The 22470-nt window shown below is 50.5% G+C and overlaps 5 protein-coding genes across 5 annotated transcripts; 2 read left to right on the top strand and 3 right to left on the bottom strand.

Annotated features, from left to right (window-relative positions):
- Positions 1 to 72: 72 nt before the first annotated feature.
- On the bottom strand, positions 73 to 3355 carry BO88DRAFT_341464 (putative importin 13; the record flags this gene model as incomplete). The annotated part of the gene is made up of 4 exons (XM_025703103.1): positions 73 to 2427; positions 2492 to 2978; positions 3040 to 3230; positions 3293 to 3355. The coding sequence occupies 4 exons, from the start codon at positions 3353 to 3355 to the stop codon at positions 73 to 75; spliced, it is 3096 nt and encodes a 1031-aa protein (XP_025562428.1).
- A 1242-nt stretch (positions 3356 to 4597) lies between these two features.
- Positions 4598 to 12255, top strand: BO88DRAFT_341839 (exocyst subunit SEC8; the record flags this gene model as incomplete). Its single annotated transcript, XM_025703116.1, has 20 exons — positions 4598 to 4673; positions 4742 to 4801; positions 4902 to 5067; positions 5121 to 5182; positions 5240 to 5461; positions 5517 to 5562; positions 5631 to 6465; positions 6530 to 6614; positions 6664 to 6708; positions 6794 to 6954; positions 7845 to 7849; positions 8243 to 8658; positions 8749 to 8922; positions 8973 to 9961; positions 10023 to 10139; positions 10189 to 10629; positions 10683 to 10818; positions 10874 to 11019; positions 11108 to 11215; positions 11272 to 12255. 20 exons carry the CDS (start codon positions 4598 to 4600, stop codon positions 12253 to 12255), a joined length of 5274 nt encoding a protein of 1757 aa, XP_025562429.1.
- A 1106-nt stretch (positions 12256 to 13361) lies between these two features.
- BO88DRAFT_341737 (putative extracellular cellulase CelA/allergen Asp F7-like) lies at positions 13362 to 15013 on the top strand (the record flags this gene model as incomplete). Its single annotated transcript, XM_025703112.1, has 3 exons — positions 13362 to 13577; positions 14019 to 14534; positions 14600 to 15013. The coding sequence occupies 3 exons, from the start codon at positions 13362 to 13364 to the stop codon at positions 15011 to 15013; spliced, it is 1146 nt and encodes a 381-aa protein (XP_025562430.1).
- Positions 15014 to 16558: 1545 nt separating this feature from the next.
- BO88DRAFT_62252 (putative HLH DNA binding protein (Penr2)) lies at positions 16559 to 17940 on the bottom strand. Its single transcript, XM_025713018.1, has 3 exons — positions 17849 to 17940; positions 17222 to 17779; positions 16559 to 17163 (listed from the first exon to the last, which is right to left on the bottom strand). The coding sequence occupies exons 2-3, from the start codon at positions 17751 to 17753 to the stop codon at positions 16811 to 16813; spliced, it is 885 nt and encodes a 294-aa protein (XP_025562431.1). The 5' UTR covers positions 17754 to 17779; positions 17849 to 17940; the 3' UTR covers positions 16559 to 16810.
- Positions 17941 to 21170: 3230 nt separating this feature from the next.
- On the bottom strand, positions 21171 to 22464 carry BO88DRAFT_341736 (putative protein N-terminal asparagine amidohydrolase; the record flags this gene model as incomplete). The annotated part of the gene is made up of 2 exons (XM_025703111.1): positions 21171 to 22117; positions 22293 to 22464. The coding sequence occupies 2 exons, from the start codon at positions 22462 to 22464 to the stop codon at positions 21171 to 21173; spliced, it is 1119 nt and encodes a 372-aa protein (XP_025562432.1).
- Between the last annotated feature and the right edge of the window lie 6 nt (positions 22465 to 22470).

The following is a 22470-nucleotide window of genomic DNA, read 5'->3' on the forward strand; positions in this document are numbered from 1 at the left end:
TAGCGACTTGACTGTATTCCTCCCTTGCCTGTCCACATACTGTTCCAAACTGGAGCCAGATAACGTTAATATCTACCCAACGTAGTCGAAACTCACTCCCCGACATTTGACCCAGAACGTGCGTATCAACTGACTAGTTGGCGCTCTGGCACCCCTTGCCGCTAGGAGTGACGCAAGGAAGCGTTGCCTGTCCTCGGGCGACGTAGACGCGCCTTGATGTTGATTGGAAGCGTCATTGCTACCTAGATCAGCCAGCGCTGCAGCGAGATGGGGGCGCGCAGCTCCTTGCTGTTTGAAGATGAGCTTTCGAAGCACCTCACAGAGATGTTCGAGGTCCGACCGCGCGCATCGCCCGGCCACCTGATTGATCAGGATACGACAAAGGGCTGGAAGACACTGCATGATGGCAGTTTGAATAGACCCACCGTCGTTTGGAAGCGTTAGCACATTCACCCAGAACTGCGAGGCAGAACGGAGCGGAAGTGGTTCAGGCCCTCGCAATGAAAGGAGAGTGAAATTCAAGACAGCTTCAAGGACTGACGGCCGTTGAAGCTCACCCCCATTGGATGAAGGAATTTGGCTGGCTTCTTGGGGCGGCGTCGTGAGTGCAAATAGGAAAGGGTGGTATTTGGGTAGTAAGCGTGTGAGGAAGTCGATCCCACTGTTGGCGACTTCGGGGTCATAGTACTCAGGTTTCTCATGCATCCAACAGAAAGTGTCATACACATGCACGATCAGCGCAACCGTTTCGTCACGGATTCGCTGACAGTGTGAGCTATGAGATGCAAGGAAAGATGAAGCCGTACCCATCACTATGTCGGTACCAACACTGCCTAGAGGTATGCTCTTGACAAAGTTGACAGTCACCATTGGTGGGAAGACATATGGTCCCGTACTTTCGATATAACCAGCTTTCAATATGTCGCATGCGGCTTCAATTATGGTTACATCGACAGGGAAATCGGTGATGAGCAGCTGCATGCATTGCATGATCAGGTTCTGAGACACGGCGCCACTGCCCGTATTCCAGAATGTGGGGGGGTAGGGGTCACCATCTCCATGGTCGTTCGACTCCAAATTCACCTCACCATCGGTTCTCAAACCCTTGCCAATACTTGCGACACAGCGCAGCACAAACTGGCCACGGGTCTGAGCCTGCTCCACTAAACCACCAACCGCCTCATCACGGGCCGCCTCTGCCTGCCCGTGGAAAAACCGGAGAATTCGTTCAATGACTTGTGACTTTGCTTCGTCCGTAGGCAAAGTCTGGATGATGGCGGCGATTCCTTCTAACACCTTTTCCATGGTATGAGTAGTGGCCGTGGGTTTGAAGCGGAAATGTTCGAATTGGTCAATGAAGGCTGGCAGTTCTGAGGTTAGCGCGTTGCGGCATGATTTACAAAGATATGCAATCGACTTGGATGCTGTTGGCGCACACGAGCTAACATCGAGAGATGCGAACAGAAAGGTAAGGACGCGAGGTAGCAAGGCATGTGTGCGTTCAAAGTACGACTGATACTTTCCCAGCATGTCCACCAAGGTCTGACGTGGTTTGTCTGGGATTAGCACTCCATTTCCTTCGCACAGGCGAGCGAATTCGTCACAGAAGAAGATCGAATTGAGACACTCGTCAGCGTGTTGGTTCTCATCGACAGCCTCCGAAAGCTGAGCAATGCAGAAAATCGCAGCCTCAAATGTGCGCCATTCCTGCTGTACCAGTGATATTCTTGCTCGTTCTTGGAAGACCCGGACAAGCTCCACCCCCAACATTGGGTAGATGGCTAGGAGGAAGTCGCACACATCACGCCGAAACGAACCGAACTCGCTGCGGTCATCATCACCCCAACCTTGCAGCTCTTCTGGGCTAGGAAACTTTAGTTTTTCAAAGCAGTCCAAAGCCGCTTCGGCCAAATTCCTTTTAGCAGGCTCAAGACTCGTTTGATCTTCCGAGTCCGAATATATATCCTGGAGGTCGTCGGCGACTTCTGTCCACCACTCAAGAACAAGCGGCGAGGCCGGATCGTCCACCGCTGCATAGCCAGGAGCCTTGAACAGCGTGTGTAGAAGAGTGAGCATTTTCGCATGCTGTGGGTCTAATTGTTTGGTCATGAGATCTCTCTGCTTCAACGTTGCGTAAGCCAATAGGAGATCCAAGAACGTCATATTCTCGTCCTCAAAATCCGCCTCAATAAGTGACGCGACGTGCGCAGCCCCCAAATCACTGACAACATACTCCATAATAGCAGTGAGATGATCCTGGGTAAAGATACTGTCACGCCAGTCTATCAGCTCGACCACAACCTGTGTTGCAGATTTTGCAAGTCCAGGTACTTTCATGCTCTGAATGATGTAAGCCGTCGTAGAGGCTAGGTCCAAGACAGACAACGAATCACGCAACTGGATTGCGCTCCGTACATTCATCCACGCCTGATATTGGGTCAGATACGAGGTGCAACTGAGAATCTAATATAGTTTGAGAAACGAAACCTACTTGATATGAATTGATAGCTTCAGTGCCCAGGGCCTCATCTGATACCGGAATCCCAGAGGCATGCTGCTGCATAATATGAGAAAGAACATAGTCAACGACAGCAAAGGCGTCCTTGACATTTACGTATGTATGGTGTTCCTCTCTGCTTCGTCGTGGTTCTGAACTCCATCTGTGAATCTCCTCGGCGAGGATATTGGAGAAGTAGAGCAATGAGGTTACATGCCGCTCGGACATAGCAGGAAGCACCGCACCCCGCAAATCAATGGACTTGCAGTGCTCTTCTGAGACGTGTTTCCCGTTTGCCAGTGATGCTGCCAGGTTACAGAGTGCTCTGGACCAGGGAGCGTTGGGTTTCAGGAATATGGTTGCGAGGCTTGAAGCCAACTTCCGTATGACCAAGGGCCGCTCGCCCCCATTAACGAGAAAGACATAATGATCTATCAGTCGCCCTAGAAGTTCCTGAGCCTCCTCAGGGCTTAGACTTTGCCTGGATGAGTCGTCTGTTAGCCACGGTCACTGGTGGAATTTGGGGCTCGTACGGAACGAACCAATCATGGTTAATCTTGACCGTGAACGTCAAAGCACCAAAGAACCTTAAGTCTGTGCTGGCCTCACTGAGAAGCTGATTGGCGATTAGCCATGCCTGGGGACTTTTTTGAAGACTCTGCAGGTGCTCTTGGATGGCTTTGATCTTGGCGGGGTTCCCAGTATTCCCCGGATCATAAAGTTGGGACACGAGCTAGAGATAACTATGCCTTAGTGATTATTCTCCTATATGGAGACATAAAGCAGCGAGCATACCGATTTGGCCTCATTGATGAGGACTTGCGCGTCTATGGCTTGGCCTGGGATGTCCACAGACATGGCCGAAACAATGAGGGCCTTGTTTAGGCTGGGGGAACTGTCACTGGCACAATATAGATTGGTGAGAGATGGTGAAAGGGGAGTCACGTGTTGATAATGCTATCACGAAAGTAGCAGGCGGTAAGCAAAAGAGGAAGGTGGGATGTGATGATGGGTTCAGAGTGAGACAGCAACAAGAGAAAGGAATACCAGAGCTAACTATAGTGGGCTGGTGTGAATAATAATGAGATCCAAGGTAATGGGGCAACAGTTTGATTCACACTGATGAATTGGGTTAGTACTAAATACTGTAGTCATTCACTAAGATAACTAGTTAGTTATCAACTGTGGTGTGGTGTCATAGCTTCACCACTACATTCGGCTGATCATACAGCGACTGAAAAATAAAAAATTAAAATACCGCAACAGACAAAGCTGCTCAGTTCTAGACGAGTAAGGTCAGCAACAGACCGAGCAACATGTAGGGATAGTCATCTCGAGTGGACTGGTTATGACTGACTCTTTGATATTTCAACTATTCCCTACTAGGTTTCCAGGTGTGTTGAGGCCTAATAACCCAGCTAGCTAGCTCGACCTATCACCGGGACCTATCTACCCGACCGGAATGGATGGCGAGATTAATGACGGTAATGAATGGTAACTTCCGTCTCCTTAGTACCAGCCGTGGCAATTATTATTACTGCTACTACGGTGCCAGTTGATTGTTGCCAGTAGTAACTCCGTCCCACCGCCCACCAAACCCGGAGCTCCAACGGACAGCTCTTGGGAAATACCCACTTCCGCGTTTCTCCCACGTCTCAATGCTCGGCTACTGCTGCTGCTAGTCTACTTTGTACTGCTATTGTGCTTATCGTTCTTCTAAGTCGTCGCTTTCTCCACGCCAAATCTTTTCCAGCTTCAATTTTACCTGCGCACACGACCTCCCTGTTGGAAATTCCAGCTATAACTAGCTTGGTGCCCCTCCCCACCTTTCCTCCGCCTTGCCCCCCTCCTCCGTCCCCCTCTACCTTGGCCCTTGCTTGCTCCGTGCAACCTTGAGAGCTGTGTTCTTGGAGTCTTTGGAACCAAGGCCACCTTCTGCTCGGAAACCTGCAGCTTCTTCTTGCACATCCTTGCCAGTCGATGCTCTTTTCTCACCCTCCAATTCGCCTTGCTTGGACTTCAGCTTTCCAATCGGCTCGCAAGTTACCCCTACCCCGTTCAAGGCTCTTCTCCAGCTCCGCCCCGCGCTTCATCATCGATATGGAGACTGTGGACACGTCAGAACGTCTGGCCAGGTTAAGGCAGTTGATGCAGGAGCGTAAGGTGGACGTTTACAGTATGGCATCAATGAACCCTGTTCACTGTTCTTCTTCGTTGGAAATCATATACTCACTGAAGCCAAAGTCGTTCCTTCGGAAGACAGTCATCAGTCCGAATACATTGCTCCATGTGACGGCCGCCGAGGTTAGAATCCCGCCTTCCGCAGTTTCCTAATTCGGATATTATTCGCATTTGCGCCTTGTCTCCCTCGCCATGTAACTTACGCTTTGCTTTCTTCCGATAGAATTCATCTCGGGTTTCTCCGGATCGGCAGGAACTGCTATTGTTTCCATGACCAAGGCGGCACTATCGACAGATGGCCGTTACTTCAACCAGGCTTCGAAGCAGCTGGACAGCAATTGGGCGCTTCTGAAGCGGGGCGTTGAGGGATTCCCGACATGGCAGGAATGGTATTGAAAACCTACCATAAGACACATAGGATCGCAAACTGAATTGGGTATAGGACTACAGAACAAGCCGAGGGAGGAAAAGTCGTTGGTGTCGATCCAGCTCTGGTTACACCTGGTAAGCAACGTCACGGACCTTATGGCGAAAATCGATCCGAACGCTAAGATCTTGTAGCGGGCGCCCGTAGTCTCTCGGAAACTCTCAAGAAGAATGGCTCATCACTCGTGGGCGTCGAGCAGAACCTGGTTGACTTGGTTTGGGGTAAGGACCGACCGGCCCCTCCAAGGGAAGCGGTAAGAGTGCACCCTGCGCAGTATGCGGGCAAGAGCTTCCAGGAGAAAATCGGCGACCTGCGCAAGGAGTTGGAAAACAAGAAAGCGGCTGGGATTGTTATCTGTATGCTATGTTGCTTTCCAAACCTGCATTGTGTTGCGGCTAACGAATACAATAGCGATGCTTGACGAGATTGCGTGGCTGTTCAACCTGAGAGGCACCGAGTAAGTCCAAAGCCCCGCGTCTGCTTAGCTCTCGAGTTCGCCCTTTGGTTCGTGCTAATGGTTTTCAGTATTCCATACAACCCAGTGTTCTTTTCATACGCCCTTATAACCCCTACTACCGTCGATCTCTACGTTGACGAGGACAAGTTAACGCCGGAAGTGAAAGCTCATCTAGGCCAGGATGTCGTCATCAAGCCGTATGACTCTATCTTCGCAGATGCCAAAGCGCTTAGCGAGGCACGAAAGCAAGATGCGACGGGAGCGGCCCCCAAGTTCCTGCTGTCAAACAAGGCTTCTTGGGCCCTCAGCCTTAGCCTGGGAGGTGAAGAGCAGGTTGAGGAGGTCCGTAGCCCTATTGCTGATGCCAAAGCCGTTAAGAATGATGTGGAACTCGCGGGAATGCGCGCTTGCCACGTGCGTGATGGTGCGGCCTTGATCGAATATTTCGCTTGGCTCGAGAACGAGTTGATCAACAAGAAAACTACCTTGGATGAAGTTGATGCGGCAGACAAGCTGGAACAGATCAGGTCCAAGCATGAACTGTATGCTGGCTTGTCCTTCGATACTATCTCCTCCACAGGCCCGAATGGAGCAGTTATCCATTATAAGCCAGAGAAAGGAAGTTGTTCCATTATCGACCCAACAGCCATTTACCTTTGCGATTCCGGTGCCCAGTATCTGGATGGCACCACCGATGTAACCCGGACGTTCCATTTCGGAAAACCCACCGAACTGGAAAAGAAAGCTTTCACACTGGTGCTCAAAGGTCTCATTTCTATCGACACTGCTGTTTTCCCCAAGGGCACTAGTGGATTTGCGCTTGATGCTCTCGCTAGACAATTCCTGTGGAAGGAAGGCCTCGACTACCTCCACGGAACAGGGCACGGAATCGGCTCTTATCTGGTCAGCACTACAAAACAAAGCTCCCCGCTTATGCACATCACCGTTTAGCTAACAGTATCGACAGAATGTGCACGAGGGACCCATGGGTATCGGCACTCGTGTTCAGTATACTGAAGTTCCCATCGCCGCGGGCAACGTTATTTCTGACGGTAAGGATAGCTGGGATACAGATACAAGGCCGCTTGCTAACAGCACCAGAACCCGGATTCTATGAGGACGGAAAATTCGGCATCCGTATTGAGAGTATGTTTCTGATTTCTCCAAAGCAACCCCACACCTCTTTCGCGGCTGTTCTACAATGATTGGCTTTGACTAATGCTATACTCAGATGTTATCATGGCGCGTGAAGTGCAAACGACTCATAAGTTCGGTGAAAAGCCATGGCTGGGATTCGAGCACGTCACCATGGCTCCACTGGGCCGCAATTTGATTAATGCATCCCTTCTCAGTGAGCATGAGATCAAATGGGTAAATGACTATCATGCAGAGGTATGGGAGAAGACTCACCGCTTCTTCGAAACCGACGACTACACACGCAGTTGGCTCCAGCGCGAGACCCAGCCTATATCCAAATAGACTGGTTCGACATACCGTGAGAAACAACGACCAGCACGAAGATTGAAGGGCGTCTTATGCTGTTGGTAATACATATGCTCCCGTCTCTCTTCCGCTACTAGGCTTGATAGATGCGTTGGAGGACAAGCATACATAATCATGTATCTAAACCGTTGGGCGAGCCCGTTTTGTCTTAGAATCTACCAAGTCCGAAGAAAACCTCATGAGGGCGAGAATTAAGGCTTCGTGGCATGGAGCCCATGTAATGATCGCCTGCATTCTTCTTGATTAATCGTTGCCTAATGCCTTGTAAACTCCGACTGGCATTCTATGAGAGAAGGATGGCTTCTCGTATTAAGACCGACTGGATCTCTTCCCCAGCCAACTACGCAAAGTCCGAGGAGATGACATGTTCACTTTATCGAGATAAGATAAATGCTTACCTGTGTCCCATGAAGGTGGGTCACAAACCTCCATGATGTCGAGGGACATTAGCGCCCGCTAACAAGCCAATCACTGTAAGTGGCTGTACTGCTGCCATGCGAGGTAGATACATCCAGCACGTAGATAGATACTCGGGCATTAGCTACCTGAGTTGCTCTCCACAAAAAGCTTTTGTGATACCCAGAAGTTAAGAAGATGATGAAGAAGTACGGTATGGATTAAATAGGACATATGGCTTGGATGGACTGTAAAACCATGACCAGGCGGATGCGCGTTGAGAGAACTTTCAGTAACACGAACTCAATCGTATGACGTGCATTAGGCAAAGTATACATGGCTCTCTTTGCTCCAAAATCCTTACCTCCATACTTATGAGACAGAATGGGTGTAGAAAGATTAGTACTGTTTCTGCAACCTTGTCAGGCTTGCTTAGTGCGGAGTATACTATAGAACAAGCAAGGCGGTAAAGGTTGAGACCGCCAATCCCAAACTGCCGCTCCTATCTACAAGGTGACACCTTCTCCGCATCGCATCCCCGACCTAACGCCAATATTATTGTTTCCCCCCTCCGCAGTTGGAACTGGCGTCGTTTCTTCTCTAGCTTTGAACTCAACCCAGGCGATCATGCTAGTATTGCTTTTAGCTTGAATAATTGCGACAACAACATTACATGATCATAACTTCACCTAGGGTTTCGAAACAGCCCGTTACCCTCGCTTCGCCAGCAAAGCCTCAACTCCCATTTATCAGCTTCCCCACGGATTAGTCTCCGACGAAGGCAATTCTCTGGTATGAGTGGCAGTAACCCTTACGCAAACGGATACGGATATTCCGATACCAGCCGCTATGACCGCGGTGATGGTGGATATGGCGGAAGCAGTAGCAGCCTTGGGATGAACGGCTACGGAGGAGGCAGTGCGGAGAGAGAGCGTCGCCCAGGTGGATACGGTGGCTTCTATCCAGAGCCTGCATCATCTTCCTTGTCACCGGGACAGTCACCCGAACGACGACGGGAAAGACGGGAAAGAGATGGTGACCACTCATCGTCGCGATCGCGCACAAGGGACGGAGAGGCTGATAGGAGGGCACTCGGTTCTCGAGATGGTCGCTCTCGCGGAGACAATAGCTGGTTAGGAAATAATAGCAGCGGCGAGAATGTTCCCGGTCGTGCGGCAGGTCCTCAGGCCATCGAAGGTTCGGATTGTGCCTCTTCTTCCTCTTACTTCTCGCCAGGGGAGGTTTGATTGAGCAGAAGCATGCTAACATCACTGGCTCCCGTCACAGACGTACTGCAAATGGTTCAACGAGAATGGGACTTTGTGGCCTCCGAGAACTGTGTGCCTGTGCAAGTCGCTTTGCAGCTGATGGATACCAGTACCTTGGGAAAAGCCGATCGCGAGCCGGATTTTATAAGAATCAATGATAAGATTCAGAGGACATTGAAGTCCGTTGTCAATGGTAAGCCACCATACCCCTCATCTGCCTGCACACGATGCTGAAGTATCCAGAACATCACCAGGGCTTCAATAGTTCCATTGGTACTTATCATAAGATCCAGTCAAGCATACAGAGCTCACAAAGCCGAGTCCGCACATTGAAGATCTCGCTGGAAGAGGCGAAATCCGGATTGTTGTCGACTAAGCCCGAATTGAAGGGATTAGCTACGTCGTCACAGAAATATGACGACATTATTCAATTATTCAGCCAGATACAAGAGATTCAATCTCTGCCCGAAAGGCTAGAGTCACGTATATCGGACAAACGATTCCTTGCGGCTGTGGAGGTATTGCATAACGCTTTGCGGCTGTTGCGGCGCTCTGAACTCGAGAATATTGGAGCTCTCGCAGATATTCGAGCCTACTTTGGAAACCAAGAAGCATCTCTTACAGACATACTGATAGAGGAGCTGCACGATCACCTCTACCTCAAATCTCCCTACTGTTCAGGCCGTTGGAAACCACCAACTGCTGATGGTGAAGGAAATGGAGCCCACCCATCCAGCTGGACCGGAACAAGCTCATGGGAGAGACCCGTTTATGCATTTCTTGGGAAGTTGGACGCATCCACGCCTATGGTCGAAGACGCTTCGCGAAACCCGGAGGCTGACACATTCTACTACATACAATTGCTGATCGAAGCGCTGAACAAGATGGGTCATTTGGACATCGCAGTTGATAGGATAGAGCAACGCCTGCCTGTTGAACTGTTTGCCGTTGTTGATAAAACTAACGCCGAGATTGATGCAAGGTATCCAAACAATACCCGCGGCTTTACCTCACAAGACAGCAAGTCAAATTTGCCGACAGATATAATCGAAAAACGTGGACATGTGCTATCGGAGTTTCTTTGGACCTTGTATGCTAAGTTCGAGGCTATTGCTGAAGGCCATCGTGTTGTTCATGATGTTATTGCAGCTATCGTGGAACGCGAGGGTATACCCAAGGGAAGTGCGCTCGCGGGTGGGTTCAAGGAACTTTGGAAGCTTTATCAAAGTGAGGTGCGTGAATGGACTCTGCTGTGGGCTTTTTCGTCTGTCTTTCTAACACCTAATAATCAAGATCCGGTCCCTCATGCATGATTACCTGGCAACGGATGGAGAATCATCATTCCGGCCCCGGCACGAAGAGGCTGAAGCGAAACGACAACTTTATACAGGGCAGAGAGATAAGAACAAGGTGCGTGCTGTGACGAAGACATGCTTATTTAGTTGCTCACTGGCCATAGAAAATGTTCAAATTGTCCGAAACGGACCATACTTCCGAAATACAAGCCGAACAAAATGAGTTGGACGAGATTCTCAGGTCTTCGGTTCCTGGCTTGGTCACCAAATCAAGCCAGAAAGCCGCTGTCATCGATGCATCCGACACCAGACAAGGAAACTCGGGAACTGGGCATAAGATCCTCATAGAGCCAAGCGTCTTCAACATGAGCCTCCTTCTTCCTCCTTCGCTATCATTTATTCAGCGGCTGAAGGAGATTGTACCCGTGGATTCCGACATTGCCATGAGTACATTGACTTCTTTCCTAGATGACTTCTTGGTCAACGTTTTCCTCCCTCAGCTAGACGAAACCGTGACAGACCTCTGCACTCTTAGCTTTATCTCGCCGGATGCTTTCACAGAGGACCCTCACTGGTCTGGGGTCTCTCCCCGGCCGGTTTTCAAGGTAAATGAAGTCCTAGGCAACTCTTTACGTATTGCTAACAGCTGGTCGCGCAGGGTACGGTCAAATTCATGTCGATTATTCGAGAATTCAGTAAAATGCTATCCAGCATCCCACATGATCAAGCCTTCACACAGCTCCTCCTTTCACAAATTGTGACTTACTACGACAAGTGTTGTGGATGGTACAAAGGTGAGACATCCGTGGCCAGCATTCTTGTTTCATTCTTCTAATTTGCACCGCTCAGCGATCGTGACCAAAACATCTCCCCGAGACAATGGAGAAGTCCGACTCAAGGCTGCCGCGCGTCATGCGGAATCAGGCGACGTTCATGACATTATCACAGAGTTATGGAACGGAGTGACCGAGAATAAGCGGGAGCTCGTAGACAAGGTAGCTAACAAAATTCCCCGTGCCATTCCATCCTATCGGAGGCCTATGGTAGGCTTTCTTCTTGGAAAGCTCCAGCTGACACTATCAGGAAACCGACATCCTTATCAATTCGACTAATGAGGTTCCATTGGAGCCATACGACATCATATCTGATCCCAAGACAGTCGTATCCTTGTCGCTTCTTTTCAACAGCATGGTTAGTTAGACAATCCAAGTCCAGCTTTTTCCAATCACAGAAGCTAATTGGTACAGCAATGGTTCGCAAGCCATCTTGCTCAATTACGTCAAATCACACAACCAGCCTCCGACTCGCGACAGGCTGAGTCCCGACCAGCCAATCGCCGCTGGACTCTGATTGGTGCCATGAAACCGAAGTGCGAGGGCATCAATCAACCAGTTTATCTTCCTTTGAACCAAGAGACAGCGACTGTGTTCGACACTACTCTTCAGTCTCTCCGTGATCTTGCATGCACTGCTCTCTTCGCCCTGCATGTCGACATCCGCTGCGGCATCATCCATATGCTGAAGCGGACAATGGAAGGCCCCAAGCCCCGGAACACACGAAGCTCGGAACCCGCTACGCCTTCCCCAAGCTCGCTCGCCAATTGGTGGCACATTCTCTCAAACCAACCAACTGCTGCGTCTCCTACAGTGCTTGAGCTGAACAATGACTTGATCGCGTTTGACACCAACATCTCGTCGTACCTTGGACCACCTGAGCGATGGTTCATCACGTCTGGGCTTGCTCGGTTCATCGACCGTACTTTCGTCGCGAACACCTGTCATATTGGGGCTATGAACGAAAATGGCGCGCTCCGACTGCAGCTAGACGTGCTAGTGCTGCAACAGAATCTGAAGAACATCATCATAGACCCAACAGATGATGGACGGAAAGATGACAGTCCTAACTCACAGCAGAACAGTGAGCACACCGAGGTGGTTGCTTTGCCTCGTAGCGCTAAATTCCTCGATTGGTTCCTGGAAGGTGCGGAGAAAGCCTTAGACTACGCAAAGGATGAGAAGGAATCGTTCGCAACCCACGGAGACCAAGCGCTGGCCGCTGGTAATGGCGAACCGTTCACGTACGACGAACTCAAGGTCCTCATTGACCTTTGCTTCTCAGACATTCTACTAGGCCCCCGAGGTGCGGAGAATCGGGAGGAGTTCATGGCAGCAAAGAAAGCCAGCGCTGATGCGCTCTTGAGGTTAAACGAGGTAATGTGGGATTCCAAGTGACGGATAGATTATTTGCGGCTTCACACCAGGACTGTGCTGGAGACACAGCCCGCAATGGAGGCCATGCCTGGACGCTTGTGGTCTTCCGATTGAAGACCCTACCTGATTAGAAAGCTAGACAACACTCTCAACAATACCAACGGAGATTAAGATATTTTTGATAATGATTGTTATTGAGATTTTTGGTGAACGAACTCCCGGCTCCAGAGACCCGACCCACTGCGGGATGCCGCGGAGCGGATGGATCCCCCGTTCATTGCTAGCACTCCGTTGGGTGATGGTTCTTTTTGCCGCCATCAGCCCATATTTTCCACTCCCTTTGTTTACCCTGGACTGAACCTGGCTAGCCAAAGGTGAGTCCGGCTTGAACACCCCTGGAGCTCTCGGTCAGGCTATTGGCGGCTTGGTGCAGGGGAGACAATCGCCCCCGACTGCTTACTAGCCGGGCAAATTTCTCTGGCCGTTAGGTGATTTCCGAGCAGTGGGTCGGGCCCGTGTAGTTTAATTACTCAATATCAGAAGCCATTGATGTTGGTCAACATCTAAGACGTGCGGAGCAAAGGGAAGACCCAGCGGCGGCGCTTCTCCATCATTCTGCTCCAATTCCCTGGTCTTTCAATGTGGTGATCCACGCCCGGCGTTTCACATTGCGATCTCATTTCGCGGTGCGCGAACGAAATCGCTGCTGCCTTCCCTCGGGCTTATGTGTCATTAAAGTTAAGGCGCTAATCAGGGAAAAACTTTACGACTGTTCATTTCCTTAGATTGATGGTTGCTGATGGATCACACTATCCTGGCTCTGGGGCCAGACGCCCCCGAACGCTCGTTCTCCTTCCCTCGCCTCTTATTATTCTGCGAAGTTCCTTCTTTTCTCAGCTTCCTCTCTCTTTGTCGCTCCTTTGCCATTCTGTCTGGAACAGCAGATTTTACACCCTGGGATTTGAAATCCTGTCCATTCATTATTACTGACCATTATTGTGTTGACTACACGTCCTGTCTTTACTGTGATTCCTCGCCATCTCTTGGCCGGCAAAGAGAGAAAGACATCCATTCTTTATTTCATTTCTTGGCACCTTGTCTGAGACACTTTTCTCCATCTTCCAAACATGAAGTATCAACGCCTCGCCTCTTTGGGCTTGACTGCCCTGAGTGCGGCTGCAACGGTCTCTGCCAACCCACTGCTGAACCGTGAAGCTGAGGGTCAATGCCCCCAAGGCTACACCCAGAGCGTCTACTACAAGACTATCACTCTCCAGCCCTCCTCTACTGCGCCAACCGCGCCAACCTCTACGCTCGCCAGTGTAGGTGAAGGCCAATGTCCTGTTGGCTACACTCAGAGCGTCTACTACAAGACGATTACTCTCCAGCCCACTTCAACTGCATCCGTCGAGCCAACCTCTGCTCCCGCTGTTGAGTCAACCTCCGCTCCTGCTGTTCAGTCAACCTCAACCCCTGCTGTCGAGTCAAGCTCTACCTCGGTTGATCAGGTCACTACTTTGCACTCGTCTTCAACCGTTATCGTGACTGAGGTCGTGACTGCAACCCCTGCGGTCGCCACCACGAGCTCCGCGGTCGAAAGCGCTGCACCAGTTGCCACCACCTCCTCCGTTGCCGAAGCTTCCCCTGCTGCTGAGACTAGTGCTGCTGTGGAAGTTACCTCCTCTTCCTCTTCCTCGGTCGTTGAGGTGACGACCAATGCTGCTGTTAATGCCGCCGCAACCACTGCTGCCGCTGAGCCTACCTCCGAGGCTGTTACCACTGAGGCTGCAACTACCGAAGCTGCCGCGACCACTGAAGCTGCTGCCCAGCCTACCCCTGAAGCCGCTACCACCGAGGCTGTCACTAGCCAGGCTGCTGCTGCCGCTACCACCGAAGCTGCTACTACTCAGGCTGCTGCTACCACCGAAGCCGTTGTTCAGTCTACCCCTGAGGCCGCTACCACTGAGGCTGCCACTACCGAAGCTGCTGCTACCCAGGCCGCAGCCACTACCGTCGAATCCAAGTCTACTTCTTCTAGCTCAACCGCTGCTAGCGCCGCGACATCGTCTGCCTCCAGCTCCAGCTCTTCCACCTCTAGCAGTGCCCTGAGTTCCGAGTACTCGGGTGAGGCAACTTTCTACGGCGGTAACGTCTCGGGTGGAACTTGCTCGTTCACTGACTATACTATCCCCTCTGGCCTCTTCGGCACGGCACTCTCCTCCCAACGCTGGGACAACGCAGCGGAATGTGGTTCTTGTGTTGAGGTCACTGGCCCTAGCGGTACCAAGATTAAGGCCATGGTAAGTCTTACCTCCCAAGCCCTGCTTCCCTACATGCTTTCGTTCCTGTCTCTAACAAATTCAAGGTTGTCGATGAATGTCCCGAATGCGACTCCAACCACCTCGATCTCTTCGAGAGCGCCTTCTCCGAGCTGGCCGACATCTCCAAGGGCGTTATCAGCATCGACTGGGAATACGTTGCCTGTGGTATCACCTCCCCAATCGAACTGGTCAACAAGAGCGGCACCTCCGCCTACTGGTTCGCCATGCAGGTCGTCAACTCCAACCTGCCCGTCACCAAGCTCGAGGTCAGCACCGACAGCGGTAGCACCTGGCAATCCACCACCCGTTCCTCCTACAACTACTTCGAGAACCAGAGCGGTTTCGGTACCGACACCGTCGATGTCCGTGTCACTGCCGAGGGTGGTTCTCAGATCACCGTCAAGAACGTCAGCGTCTCGTCTGGCTCGTCTGTCACTGCTTCCTCCAACTTTGAGTAAATTGGTGATCTGACCTGACTGACTGGGTGTTTGCGATGACGGGATATGATGTTGTACTCTTCTTAAAATTTTAATTCTCTAGAAGTGTGTGTGCCGGGATTGGTCATGCTTCTGCTTCTTTGGTGTATTAGCGCTTTGCTTGGGGGCTTCTTTTCACAAATCTTATAAACTTCCTGTATATACTTATTTCGAAAACCTCTTAGGTTACCACTATTACTACTTATGTCTAAGAAATGACACCGTTCATGCCACATATCGCACCGCACCGCACCACATCCACCTGGTTCTCCTTCCCTAGCTATGTCTGTTTGACTATACTACACTTCCACCTACAACCCTACTCAATCCAACTCACTGCACACACAACATGTCTCTAAACCACCACACTATATATATCCCCCTTCCCAAACAAAGTCATCATCCCCTTCCTCCACCGCGCAGAAAGAGACACAAACATCCAAGTAGCAAATAACCGATCAGCCTGCCTGCCTGCCTGCCTGCCCCAACTCTCAGCCTACTACTTAGGCTATAAACCCACTACCTACTACTATTGAATTCGAGCCACTACTTATTGATATCTAGATGGCCAGAAAGAACACCAACAAAAAAAGGTTGGACGATTTGTATTCCCAATTCAGCGGAACTTGGAACTCATCACACACACACACACACATCGTTTTGCATGAGAATGTATGTATGTAAATCCACGTGATGGATTGATGGATTTGAACAGCGGGGCAATTACAAAAGTCCGGATGGGACGTGCGGCTAGTAGTAAGCGATGCGATGCGATTTCGAATGAATAATTGTGACACTTACTCAGATGTTGTGTGGTTGGGGGTAAGACTGGTAGAAGAATATTCTTCGTAGTAGTACTACCACTAATTGTGTATGAGAATGGAGGCTCGGACATTATAAGTACTAGATACTAGTAGCTAATGGTGGGGGAATCATTCATGTAATACTAGGTGAATCGAGTTGAACAATTGTAATTACTGCTTATGTGGTTGATGGTAATGCTATGGGGAAGGGGATGAAGTTGGAAGAAAGAAAAGAAAATGGGGTGTGGTGTGAATGGTTGGGGGAATGTGTATCTATGAGTAATGGAACAAGGGGAGAAGAAACACCAGTACCGGGGAATCCTAGAGTGATCGTTTATGTATGTGCTGTATGTAATCTACTACTCTATTGGTTCCAGTGCAGGCAGGACAAATCACTCTTATGTTTGATTCCTCGTCCGATATCTGCTCTGTTCACAAAATCATTACTAGAATCACACCGAGATCAGACTTGAAATGAGCTTGCATTCCGATAACACGCCGTGGTGTCCTAGGCTACATGGCCATCGGATCATCCACTCCCAGCCATAGTTTCGCCGTCCCATCCTTAAGAATAGCATACAGAAAGAATCACAGCAGGGGTAAAAGCAGATACGGGGGAAATAGAAACAGGATACCCACCCCAGGCTAGGCAATTAAAATAAAGATTGGAGAACCACATCGTTCTCCCTCACAACAAAAACCGGACATCGTAAGACTGTACCTTGCAAATAACTGACATGGAAAATAAAAGTGGAAACAGGGAGAGATCAGGCAAGGTCTGTTCAATGAAAGGGGAGAAGCTGTTAGGATAGTGTTAAGAGGGGGAAAAAGGAAGAGGAAAGCAAGCGACAAGATCGATGCTGTCTCATGCCTCCCAAGGTAAACAAGTCGTAGCACATGTGAATATAAGGAACGAGATAATGCAGTGATTCTCACACTACTTCTCTGCACGAGCAGTAATGCACGTTAGTCGAGATCAAACCTGGCCTTGGTCAATGTCAAGGGGCTCCAGCTCCTTCGAGTCTTCGTAGTCTTCGAAATCGAGACCTGCGTCGCGGCAGCGCTGCAACCACTTCAGCGCAATGTCACCGCGACGGTTGACTTCGATCTTCAGTTTGGAGTTCTGCGAGCTGATTTCGTTGATTGCATGGCTCGTGGTCATATTGTTCTGATCCCAACGTTCACTCATGGCTTTCTTTTCTTCGTGTAGTTGGCATATATATTCGATTGCGCGTTGCAGAATGGCACCCTTGTTCTTGTCACAGTTGGGGACAAGGCGAGCGATCTGATTGATGCCCTCATTGATCGCCTCACGGCGTCGCCGCTCCACTAAGTCTTCATTAGTGGATGCACTATGAAAGTGGAGAGGGGAGAAATATTGCTGTACCTTCTTTGTGATTGTTTTTGCGAATTTGGTGCCATTCGGGAGAACCTACAGAAGGCTTCTGGTTCATGCTCTGCGCTTCGCGAGCAGCGTAGACGGCGGCAGCAGTAGAATTGTGACCATGTGCGGAGCCGATAGCCTGACCCATATCGTCTCCAAACGTCAAGCCATGGGCGAGGTTGTTGTCAAAGGTCGCATCAGGGGGAGGCGGGTATTTGTTCTGAGGGGTGTGGGCGGCGAGTGCCGCCTTAGCAGTGAGGGCGTTATCATCTGAGATACCGTTTTGAGGACCAACATGCTGCAGAATTTGCTGGTCGATGTTGAGTTCTGTCGTAGCACTTGGAAGATGCGTGTCATAGGATCCAAGAGAGCTATGGGCGAAGTTCGGCTGAGTATCTGGGGCGGGAATGCTGCCGTTGCTCCCATTGGAAGATCGATTCAGACGCTGGGCATCTGGACCGGTGCTATCGGTACTGTCGCGCTTTCGCTTGGCCGTAACACTACCATCGGTAGCACCCAACGACGGATCAGACATCGTTAGGTATGTATTATATGACTGCCCTGTGCGTAACAGTTAGTATCGCGGTGCGTCATTTAGGGAGCCAGCCACCACCTTCGAAGCGCACTTACCTGCTAACGATAGGGATTCAGTGAAGTTACCGGAGTTTCGCTCCAGCTCTAGGGGCCTAATCGGAGAGATTAGGCGATTCCCGTTAACTCTAGAAGTTCTGTTAGTAACCAAGTTGCTTTTGCACGATCAGTACGGTTCAAGATGGTGTAAGAAATGATCCGGCGGGTAGACAAAGCAACACTATTGCAAAGGGGGGGAAATGGTAGCATTCATTGAATTGCGGTGGAGCCATTGGATAGTCCCAGTGAAGGGCTACAGTTGCTGGGGTGCACAGGTGAGCCAGATCTGAACGGGTTGTGAGCTAGTAACGCGTTTGCTGACGCGCCCACCTCCGCATCCAAGCACCAACAAGCACCGAACACAAGATGAACGGCGCGACCACCAGCAGAGATACAACTACAAACGAGAGATGGCACTGAAGTGAAGACAGTAACAGGAGCACATGAGGAGATGAAGAGCAAGCCCCTGAGATGGGAGCGAAATCGGCGACGCGTCGCGAAGACGTCTTTGCGACCGATGGAAGCGGGAAAAAACAGCATCATCATCCTCGGCCATCGCCCGACCGGGCCATGTCGGAGAAGGAGAGGACAAGGGGGGTTGCCAAAGCAGAAGCCATAATGCTATGGCGATGCTGATGGCCGTGGCAGAACCGCGGAGCAGACAAGAGGCGACAGAGAGTAGAGGGGCACAGCGCGAGCGAAGAAGGGGAGAGGGAGAGCTGGATTGATTACCTTGGGATGGTCTATCTATCACCTGACAGCAAGTCACCTGCCACGGGCAACAACAAGAGGGAAGACACCGGTTCGATCGCAGAAGCTGGAGAACGAAATTTGTTCACGAAAGAAATGGTCGGGATCGAAGCATCCACATCAAAGACAGCGGACGGATCGGCTTTGAAAACAAGCAAAAAGTTGTGGCGGATTTTACAATGGAAAAAAGGGATACATGGAGGAGTAGAGAGAGAGTCGAGTAGAGAGGGACTGCTCACGTGGCGAGGGACGAAGGACGAGAATCAAAGAGAGGAGAACCGCCCGCTACGGTGACCCAAATGGACCCGAGGTGTAAAGTAAAGGATAATGTGAGTAGTATGTAACGCCAGGCCGATCACCTGACCCCACCCTCCCTAAAAAGTCAAAAGCCACGGAGTATTGATAGCAACTAACTAACTAACTAACCAGTTGGTTAATGTTATACTCCCGTGGTACTTTCTGCAATGTAGATAGTAAGTAACTCAACATCTACCTCCAAAACCAGGGCTACTGTAGTACCTTATCCAAAACAGACAATAAAATAGAAGGGGGGTTATTCTGAGAATCAACTTACAGTAAAGTAGAAACCTACTAAAACTTACTAGTAGTAAGTAAGCAACAGTCTCTCTTGTTCAAGTGAGGCCAGCCCGGAATCATACCACCACCAATACCAACCATTTTCTGTAAACATCATTTTCATTGAGTTTTATTTTTACCCTGGCACATTATCATCTTCCTATTTTCCCTTCCCCCACCCCTTCACCTCCGTTCCAACCGGTTTTCCTCTTCCCATTCCCTCCTTCTCCATCACAAAATTGTCAGGTGCTGCCATCCCGTGCCCCCTCCTCACCCAACTCCTCGATCACCAATTCTGATTGGTCGGCAGGCCTCCTCTGTCCCGGTGGTCGGAGGAGGGGTTCACCCGGAATCACGTGGAATCCGGCAGCCCTCTTGGCTCGAAAGGGAAAAAGGGGACTGATTGGTGTCCTTTCTGACTTCTCTAGTGTGTCCTGCGATCGGTCTATTCAAGAACATACAGTAGCACTGATCGAATGGGGGAATGTCCTGTTTAATTCCTGCAGAAGTCCATTATTGGAGTGGAAACGTCGCTGCGCCGTGGAGGGTGCCTGCTCATCCCGGTCGGCCCGTCCCTTCCAAGTAGCAACCAGTTACTGGACGGTAGTTACAACTAGACTAGTGACTATGTATGGAGTCCTACTAATGAGTTATTTCGTGTCGAGTCAGCACCAAAGTCTCAAAGAGTCAACTACGGTGGTGGCTTGTCTCTGATCCCCCTCCCCTTAGCCGCCGATCTCTCTTGCAGTCTGAACTTTCTATGTATGTCGTCATGATCTGACTGTTCAGTCGTCCACCTGCCTTTGTGCCCCCTGTTTTCTGCGAACGGGTCATAGATACTATCAGTGACTTTCAATCGTCAGTCTACAAAGTACTGGTGGTAGGGAGGCCCGCAATCCACCCTCCATTTGGCATGATCAAGCCCCGATGGGCCTTCATGCCCTCCCCCATTGCGCAGCAACTCTGTTTTCTTTCGAACCAACCCGGGTCAATTCTCAATCTTTCCAAGGCTGTCCGATAACTCACAACCGTCACATGTGTGCGCAATGCAACCTATCAGATCCATCGTCGCGATCTCTACTAGCCTTCTCCTCACTAAGATGGTCGCGCATCCTCCGAAATATGCTACCTTTCCTTGCCTAGGGATGCGCGTCAAGGGTTGCATGCAGAAACGGGGGGGGTACCCGACAGGAAGAGAAAAAAAGCCTCCTTCCAAGGTTCAGCAGTTGACTCTGAGGAAGTAGGAGTCCATCTGACGGGCGATTCGCTGATCAGTTGGTCATGAGATAAGATGCTGGAGTGGATACTCTATCATTAGGTACTTTAGCTTGCTGTAGCGATCATTGTCCGGAGCCCTCTGATCATCCGGGGTTCTTGCCGCAATCGACCTTGATGAATAGTATACATTTACTGTGTAGTAGGCGGGTATTCTCCGGAGAGCAGAAATGAGTCTAGATTCGCCTTGGTCGCTCCAATGCGAATAAACAGCCAAGTGACAATGACGAGTTGCCATCTCCTGTCACATGAATGATGGTCGAGTCTGACTGGGGCCAGAAAGTGCCTCACATGATAGATCATGGCTCACTGTGGCAACTCGGGACTTTGGAACCTGCCCGTCTGTCGGTCGGTCGGTTGACGATATGCACTTCGCTCTCCGATAAGAAGCCCACTAGGTCAAAGGACAGAGTGGGGAGCCCAAAGCGCATGGAACAGAACAAGTGAGCGAGAGACTGGTGCCCTGATAAGCTTCCTACACAGCAGGGGAAAGGGCGAATACACGACTTCCTATCGTGCCAGACAATAGATCCTTGGACATGCATTGCGACTCTTATTCGGTTTTTGTCCACGTCCAAAGCAACCCCAGTATACGATCTATGTGATTTACGAACGCCGACTCAAGTGACGCCATCTGAAATAGAATTGATAGGCAGGGCACCACTCCAGGCTGCAACCCACCAATTCCGAGGTGGCTTTAGCCTCATGTGCAGTTGGAATGTCATTTTGAAGCTTTGACCAATCCAAACACCATGCTGGGGTCTGCCGTAGTGTCGGCAAAACAAATACCTTCCGTCGTCGCACCCATCATATCCCAACACAGGATTTTCGTATCAAATGACGGTGCTTCTGTCTCAGCGGCATCCGTATCGTCACCAGGGTCTCCTTCTTTAGAAGAAGTTTCCTTACCTGATGTACGGGATGGTGGTTTCTGTGTGATTGCTACGATAGCACTCGTGCCCGCATACCGAGCTGGGTTCGTCCCTTCGGCACCCGGCTCTTCTCCGGCTCTATTGGCAAACACAATGATGATCTTCTTTCCGCGATTAGCATCATCGCCATCGAAGTTGGCCTCATGGCCCATCTCCTTCCTGATAAGCGGCATAAATCGCTGGATCCAATAGTTGAACGTGTCCAAGTCCGGCTCATCAGCAAGCGAGTCGAGCTCGTCCCGCTCCAACAAGGTCAACCAAGCCATCGAGAGTATGACCAGCTCAGACTTCGTATCCAGGACCCGATTGGCAAACTCCCAGGCAGTAAAGGGAGCCTCGAATCGATATGGGTTAATGTCCATACAGATGCCGAAAGAGGTAGCTATCTGGGACTCCACTGAGCTTTGATTTGAGTTTCGGAAGGAGAGCTGGTGGAAGCCTTGCTGTGGGTTGCCCTCTGCCGCCCACGTCTCATCCGTGTAGTATAGAAACGATTTACGGTAGTTTAGGACGATGTCACCACTTTCGTCCACCACCAGCAGGGAGTTGTAGCAAGTCTCCGTGGAGTTAGTTGAATCAGCCTGTTGGGCACCATTTTCTGTGTAAATCTCCGGATAGCCCACACAGACTTTGCATTGTAAGCGTTTGGCCGTTTCTCGAGCCCACTGCGCTGAGGGACCTTGTCCAACGGGCTCCAGGAAGGGTCTTATAGCCTCCAACGAGGGGAAGTTGTATCCTGGCCGAATTAATGACCGTGCTGCGTAGAAAATCCCGGGGGCGAAGGGAATCTCAATGGATATCGGTAGAGGTAAGAGCTCCAGGCTAAGACGCACTGAACAAGCCACCGAGTACAAACATCCCGAAGCTCATGCGTCGTGTGACGTTCGTGGGGAGGACAGAGTAACACTTACCCGTCAAAGCCAACTCGGGCAAAATCAAAACATCCGGCTTCAGGAGATCAAGTCCAACCCCAATTCCAACGCCCCGCACTACCTTCCCGTCCTTGAGCAGCTCATTGGCTCTCTTGATGTTGCCATCGACATCGCCCAAACGAGGGGCAAACTGCAGCGTTGCTACTTTCATTCCTTG

This window comes from Aspergillus vadensis (genome assembly GCF_003184925.1).
Source record: "Aspergillus vadensis CBS 113365 unplaced genomic scaffold BO88scaffold_13, whole genome shotgun sequence".
NCBI classification, from domain to species: domain Eukaryota; kingdom Fungi; phylum Ascomycota; class Eurotiomycetes; order Eurotiales; family Aspergillaceae; genus Aspergillus; species Aspergillus vadensis.

Bases quoted from the DNA above. Each gene is read 5' to 3' on its own strand.
- BO88DRAFT_62252 (XM_025713018.1), bottom strand. From the start codon at position 17,753: ATGTCTGATCCGTCGTTGGGTGCTACCGATGGTAGTGTTACGGCCAAG. The intron at 17,164-17,221 runs GTACAGCAATAT...ATGAAGACTTAG, and splicing joins CAAAAACAATCACAAAGAAG to TGGAGCGGCGACGCCGTGAG.